Below are 7,235 nucleotides of genomic sequence, written 5' to 3' on the forward strand. Positions count from 1 at the left end.
TGAATGGGTGTAACACAAAGGTAGGATGCTTAATGGAAGTGATCAAACACACACAAATTTGAAGGTGAGACTTGAACAGTATCAAGTATGTACAACTTATATTACATTAAAGAACGAGAGACTCGAGAATCAAACTTGAGTAAACTCAAGAGCGTTTGCGTCTGGATCACGAGTGAATATCGCTGGCCTCCCCGACCTACTCATAGTATACTCAATCCCTACAACACAAACAAACAAACACATCCTTAAAGCAAAAACAAGAAGGAAGGAAATGAAGCAAAATGTTTATATATATTACCAGCTTTGTCCAAAATCTCTTTAAGATATGAAACATCACGGATTGCGATACAAGCGTGTCGATCCCGGCCTCCGTGCTCGGGTCTGCCTGTTAACGGATCAGGATTTGGAAGCTCCATTAAATGAATCATCTCCGAGCCTACCCATAACCATGCTCCTCTATACGGAAGCTTATCATGTGGTCTCGCCTCGTTGATCTCAAGTCCTAAAATGTTCTGGTAAAACTCCAGTGACCGTTCTAAGTTCTCGCAGAGCAAACCAACGTGGTGAACCCCAACAACTCCATAATCTATAGCATCAACAAGTCTTATTATCTCAACTATAACTTTAATCGTAAAGGCGAAATCGGTTTAGTTACCGGTTTGATTGTTAATCTCTTTCTCTTGTACCACACTGATCCCTTCAGCTGACCCGTGTGCTTGATTAGCCTTCAAGATACCATTGAGCCTATCTTTTCTCAGATTCTTGTTCTTCTGAAACTCGAATCGTTCTATCGCAGGGAGATGATTCGTGCAAGACACCTTTGCCAATTACCAAAACTCTTCATCATTAGTCCAACACATACAATCGATTTTAAATGATAACACACAATCTTAACTTCTCAAACTCAGTATCTTTAAATTAAAGGAAGACCCTTAAAGTTTACAGAACTAGCGTCGACGACCAACTCGAGAGAGGTAAGAATAACCATGAAAGAGCTATTTATTTCTGGAAATCTGGTAACGTAATAATCTATTAAGTGACTGAAGAAACGTAACTGTTACCTTTGGTCGTAGATCAAGTGAAACTGAAGGTCTGAAAATAGACGCCATCGTTGTAAGAGAAGCTTCGATGTCTGTTTCTTTTACGCTCTCATCAACACATGAGTAAGAATCATCTTCTTGATTTGGTTTATTATTATCGGGTCAAGATTACTAAAGAGAGCCCAACAAAAAAACCTGAACCACAGATTAAAGGTAAAGTTAAGTGAGAAGAGTTTTGACATCTGTGTTTATTTGTTTGTTCTGTTTTTTTTTTAAATTAGGTGTTATTAGTTTATATATTTTGATTGATTTAGAAATTCATATAATATTTATAAATCTAAATAAAATATGCAAATATGGAGGTTTTTCCTTGGATTTGAGTCTTTGTATTTTTAACTAAAAAATCAAACAAATCCATTATAAAATCAAATATATTAGTAAATCCGTACGATTGAATAACACTTAATTTAATATATAATTTATAAATCATTAAACTAATAACACATGATTTTAATACAGATTTGAAAATCACAGAATCAATAACACTAAATTTAGTTAAGATTTTCAAATCCAATAAAATTCAACGATCAATAACCCCTACTAAAACTTAAAAGAAAGGAATAAGATTCTCGATTTTTATTTCGTTGATCTTAAGTCTGTATGTGAAATGATTTCGTACCTGTTTACACAAAAGTCTGTCCATCATCACATCACATGGGAAAATAAAATCTATTTCGTATGGTGTTTTGAAATTTATTTATTTCAGCGACCACAGAAAAATATCTATACTTTTTGTGAAATCAATAAAGTAGAACATGTGATGTAGTGTCATATAGTCATGTTTTAATAAAATGAAAAAGGTTGAAAGGTTATCAGATATGTCGATGGGCCAAGCCCAGTCCATATAGTAAAGAAATTTGGTCATTCATCTTGCTATTTTACTAGCTTTCTCAAGTGACAATATAGTCTTCGCTAAAATTTACCCTTTTTTACTGAAAACATGATATTAAGACTCTGTGATAAACATAGAATTCAAATTTGCCAGTACTTTACTTTTCAAGAAAAATAATTGAATTTTGTGTTCAAATAATTTTCCTTATTATTAGTCTTGTAAGTTTTTTTCAACAAAACGTTTTTACATACTTTAAACTGTTATGTGACCACTACTTTACACAGCATCTTTTTGCAGATCCGTGTGTCAATTGGTTATCTATAGATTTGTGACACATATACAATATGAATTGATTTTGTTCTATTTTCACCCTATTAATTATACAATATGATATTGTATTTTATGTGCCAGCTGCGAACTACCATATAATATTATGAATGAACTATTTTAAAGTTGCATGCCTATATACGTAGATACCCCTCCTCCTCCCAAGACATGTCCATTACAATGTTTCGTCACAGCATACAAAACATTATATTTATGACTGGTTCACTAAATTCGATTTAAACTGGATATTTGTTTGCTGCCCATCCAAAAGATACTTCGATTCATATATCATTACATGGTCCAGTGATGACGTAACATGTGAAATAAAAACCACAAAACACAGCACCAAAAATGAAAAGAAACACAAGATATTTACGGAAGTTAAAGAGGCTGTCTTTGTTTTGATCAAAAAAAAAAAAAAAAGAGACTGTCTTTGTCAGTGCAATGAACCTCTTCCTCATCTTTCCCGCCACCCCAACCAACAGATCTCTCACCGTCCACGTCATCCTCTTTTGGTTCACCAAATCTACGACTTTTTGTTTACCCACGTGGCAACAATCCATCTGTTTCCCGACAAAAAGTGGTACCCACTTGATTGTTATTCATATAATTTTCAAAAGAATTTTAATTACTATTATTGGATAAAGAATCATCATCTGTTGACAACACAACACACTTCTTTTGTTGATTCTCTTCTGTTTTTAGTTCCACACTAACGCCATTATGTTTTGAACTCTATCCATGAATGTAATTTCCATTTTTTATTTGGAATCGCATAATCAAATTTGTTTAGCAGATTACATAATGGATTGGCAGATATACATATTCTGATTAAGTTGGTATATTTGTAATTATGCATAAACATGGTATAATAGACTGTTAATTCTACATAGCGTAATGATTAAATAGATGAATTACGGCTTTGATTAAATATGCGTAATGATGTTTTAAGTTTTCGGTTCTCTTAAAACGTGTGCGATATGTGATGCGTGTTATTATTATTTGGTGCAAGGTGAGCTGGTTGCTTTCGCGTTTGATTTATTTTGGGAGTTTGCCATATTTGATTGATACGAGATACTGCTTTGCGTGAGATCATGTCATGCTATAAACGAATATCTGATAATTAACCGAAACTTACGATGCTAATCATTCAACAATTACTTAAATATTACTAATATTTTATCATAAATTAGATATTTTGTTGTTGTACGCCTTTCTCTTTATGTGTTACGAAGAATAATTTATTAGCTACAGAGTATTTCAAAACTCTTTTACTTCCTCTGTTTTGTTAAGTTAAATGTTTAAAAAAAAATTATTTCACTAAGATAGACTTTTAATATTTTCTATAGAAAAATTATGATTTTAAAAAATAATTAAATTTATTAATTAAAAATTATTAAAAATTGAAAATTACAAAAACGATATATTTATTTAGTGATTTAATGTGTTTTTAGTATGTATTAAAACATTAAAAAAATTTATCTTTATAAAACGGATAGAGTATAATCCAAAACCAAAAAATCTTCAAAATAATGAAATAAATTCAATAATTACTTAAATATAACTAAATTAGTTTTCTGGTGATCAACTTTCTAATTTTTTTTTAAAGAAAATCAACTTTCTAAGTTTTTGTCGACATGTGTCATCATGTCTGTATTACAAAAATGTAGTGAAGTTGTTTATGTATATAAAAATAAGGCATGTGTAGTTTTAGATATATCCAAATTTAATTTCCAAAACTTTTTTTGCTTAGGATGTGGGATATTTTTTATAGAGAACTGATAGAAACATTATATTTCAAACATCACGGTAAAGATAAGCAATAATGGAGGGGTGACACGAGAGCAAATATGTTATTTTGTTTGCAATTTGCATATAGGCAAAGTTCAAAGTAAAAATGTCTTTCTAAATTAGTTGTTCTTGACTGAAGCATCTCTCTTCTGTACTGTGTAATAAACAAAGACCTCTCCCTATCTCTAAAACGTAATATGTGGCAGATTTAGAACCGATCTCTCTGTATAAACTTTTTTTTTGTTTTCATCTTTTTGTACTGAAGAGAGCACACAAATATCGGTAAATTGTAAATTAATTGAGGAGAGAGAAAGAGAGATAACAGAATCTGTAAATGGTTGAAACAAATTGCCCAGAATCCAGGAAACCCTGAATGAAAAAAAAAAACTTGGGTAGTAATTTCTCGGTGGAAAAAAAAGTAAAATTTAAAATTTTTAATTGTGCTTTATTTTTGGAAAATCTCAATCTATTTCATGTGCTAGCTAAGGTTGTCTCACTTTCCTCTTATGAGTCATGAGTTTCTTGTCTTCATCTTTCTCTTAATAAAGCTCCTTGTCTCTTCAATTTTCAGTTACCCTTCTTATAACTCAAAACCATAACTTGACGGTGCAAAGCTATCACGGTGTGTTCCCTCCGTCAATGGACAAAGCTTCTCCTGCAGTAGCTGCTGTACCATTCAGACCGTTCCCTGATCCTCAGCTAGAATTCGCCGGAATCAGAGGCTACTGCAGCCCTTCGCTGCCGGAAAGTACGTGCTCCTCCGGTGAGGAATCAACGAAAGATTCGTCCTTTATTAAGATCAACAACATGAGGCAGGGCTCTACTTCATCATCATCTCGTTTAGCTGACGTTACCGTGGATATCTCCGCCGGAGAAGAAATCAACGGCTCGGATGAGTTTGCTCCGAGATCGACGGCTCAGAGCGAGAAGAGAGTATTGAGCAGAACAGAGAGTAGGAGCTTGTTCGAGTTCAAGAGCGTGCCTTTGTACGGAGTGACTTCGATCTGCGGAAGACGGCCGGAGATGGAAGATTCCGTCTCGGCGATTCCTAGATTCCTTCAAGTGTCGCTGCTCGATTGTGGTCGAGTCGCCAACGGGCTTAATCCTCACTCGAGTGCTCACTTCTTCGGTGTTTACGACGGACACGGCGGTTCTCAGGTAAACCGGATTGCAATTAGATCTTGGTTTATTCTTTGGTTCTGATCGGTTCTTTTGTGTACAGGTGGCGGATTATTGCCGTGAGAGGATGCATTTGGCGTTGACGGAGGAGATATTGAAGGAGAAGCCGGAGTTCTGCGACGGTGACACGTGGCAAGAGAAGTGGAAGAGAGCTTTGTTCAACTCTTTTATGAGAGTTGACTTTGAGCTTGACTTTGTCCCCGAAACTGTGGGGTCCACTTCGGTGGTCGCCGTTGTCTTTCCGACGCATATCTTCGTCTCTAACTGCGGCGACTCCAGAGCGGTTCTGTGCCGCGGCAAAACGCCTCTCGCGTTATCCGTCGATCACAAAGTAAGTAAATACACTATGGCGTATTCAATATTTTGTGACAATAATCAATTGGGTCATATGTCATTACTCGGTTCTGAAGCTAATAACAAAACTTCACTTAGATAAATTATGTTCTTTTGTTATGTTGTGTTACCAAACAGATGTTACATGCCTATAGATTTGGTTCAATGTTCTTATTAGCGTTTGGCTCTACATTTTTATGTGTAGCCGGATAGAGAAGATGAAGCGGCTAGGATAGAAGCAGCTGGTGGAAAAGTAATCCAGTGGAACGGGGCTCGTGTTTTCGGTGTGCTCGCCATGTCAAGATCTATTGGTAAGGCTGGGAAACATTAAAATGGTTTTTATTTTGATAGTTTACTTACGTTATAAACCGTTTGCATAACAGGCGATAAATACCTAAAACCATCGGTGATCCCTGATCCGGACGTGACTTCAATCCGGCGAGTCAAAGAAGACGACTGTCTCATCTTAGCAAGTGACGGTCTTTGGGACGTGATGACCAACGAAGAAGTGTGTGATATGGCTCGGAAACGGATTTTGTTATGGCACAAGAAGAATGCCATGGCGGGGGATGCTTTGCTGCCGGCGGAGAAAAGAGGAGAAGGAAAAGATCCGGCGGCAATGTCGGCGGCAGAGTATTTGTCGAAGATGGCTCTGCAAAGAGGAAGCAAAGACAACATAAGTGTAATAGTGGTTGATTTGAAGGGAATAAGAAAATTCAAGAGCAAAGCCTTGAATTGAGTAAGAAGGTTTGGAAGTAATAAAAGAAAAAAAGTTTTGATGGTGGGTAAAATTTCCTTAAAAATAAAACAAAAACAGGTAATAACAATATTATTAATTGTTTGTAATATTAATTTTCTGGTTAGTTTTATTTATTTACTTTGCTATCTTCCCACCATTATTTAATTTTTTTTAACTGACATGAATGTGTATATATGAGATCATGTAGCTTCCAAACAAAAATCCCTTGTTATCGGGGTTAATTGTAATATGACTACACTCATATGTTAAGAGCTAGTTTTATTTATCGGGGTTAATTATCTTTGGAGTAGGGTATATGCAATGGTGTATTCCAAACATGGTCTTGTTTAAGATTTATGTATATGTTTTTGAATCCCACGCAGTTTGAGGAAAATCTTTCAATGTGTGAGAAGAAAATGTTGCACAATTCATTAGAGACATTGTAGGGGATGCAGACCATCTAGTAATTTACTTGGTTACTTACACAAGACGTTTGATTGTAGAGTGTTGTGTAAGGCAGCTTTTAAACCAATTTTGTCATTTTTCATTGCATTAACAATTAAACTGAAAAAAGTGAAAATGCTTCACTGCAAACAAAAACAAAAAAGTAAGCAAAATCTTGCATCATAATAATAATAACCATAAATTTGATATTTAGTCTTAACTTTCTAAAAATCATCTCTTAAAACAACTTTAATCTGTTGAGAAAAAAAAAATAACTTTTTTTTTTCCATCTGAATTTATTAATTAAAGGGGTTAAACAACCCAAAAGGGCAGAATCCAAACCTTACAAGGAACAACTAGAAAAGCCCAAATACATTAAACAAAAGCACAACAACCATTATGGGGCAACAGACCCAAATTCCGAAAACCCTAGCTAGGGCAACGCCGCTCGATCCGCGCGAAGCGCGCGCCTCCCTATCTTCTTCCTTCG

General features: G+C 35.0%; 2 protein-coding genes across 3 annotated transcripts; one reads left to right on the forward strand and one right to left on the reverse strand.

Moving 5' to 3' along the window:
- Positions 1-4: 4 nt before the first annotated feature.
- On the reverse strand, positions 5-1,738 carry LOC106371496 (glyoxylase I 4-like). 2 transcript variants are annotated; one of them, XM_048742919.1, is made up of 5 exons: positions 1,720-1,738; positions 1,062-1,235; positions 656-818; positions 299-586; positions 5-218 (listed from the first exon to the last, which is right to left on the reverse strand). In XM_048742919.1, exons 2-5 carry the CDS (start codon positions 1,107-1,109, stop codon positions 130-132), a joined length of 588 nt encoding a protein of 195 aa, XP_048598876.1. In that variant the 5' UTR covers positions 1,110-1,235; positions 1,720-1,738; the 3' UTR covers positions 5-129. The 2 variants fall into 2 exon arrangements, with proteins under 2 accessions (XP_048598876.1, XP_013667033.2); XM_013811579.3 differs by lacking the exon at positions 1,720-1,738 and having other exon boundaries at positions 1,062-1,254.
- A 2,782-nt stretch (positions 1,739-4,520) lies between these two features.
- LOC106371498 (protein phosphatase 2C 77-like) lies at positions 4,521-6,585 on the forward strand. The gene is made up of 5 exons (XM_048742918.1): positions 4,521-4,537; positions 4,622-5,208; positions 5,273-5,560; positions 5,768-5,873; positions 5,946-6,585. The coding sequence occupies exons 2-5, from the start codon at positions 4,690-4,692 to the stop codon at positions 6,299-6,301; spliced, it is 1,269 nt and encodes a 422-aa protein (XP_048598875.1). The 5' UTR covers positions 4,521-4,537; positions 4,622-4,689; the 3' UTR covers positions 6,302-6,585.
- The last annotated feature ends 650 nt before the right edge of the window (positions 6,586-7,235 follow it).

Source organism: Brassica napus, chromosome A10 (assembly GCF_020379485.1).
Source record: "Brassica napus cultivar Da-Ae chromosome A10, Da-Ae, whole genome shotgun sequence".
Lineage (NCBI taxonomy): Eukaryota > Viridiplantae > Streptophyta > Magnoliopsida > Brassicales > Brassicaceae > Brassica > Brassica napus.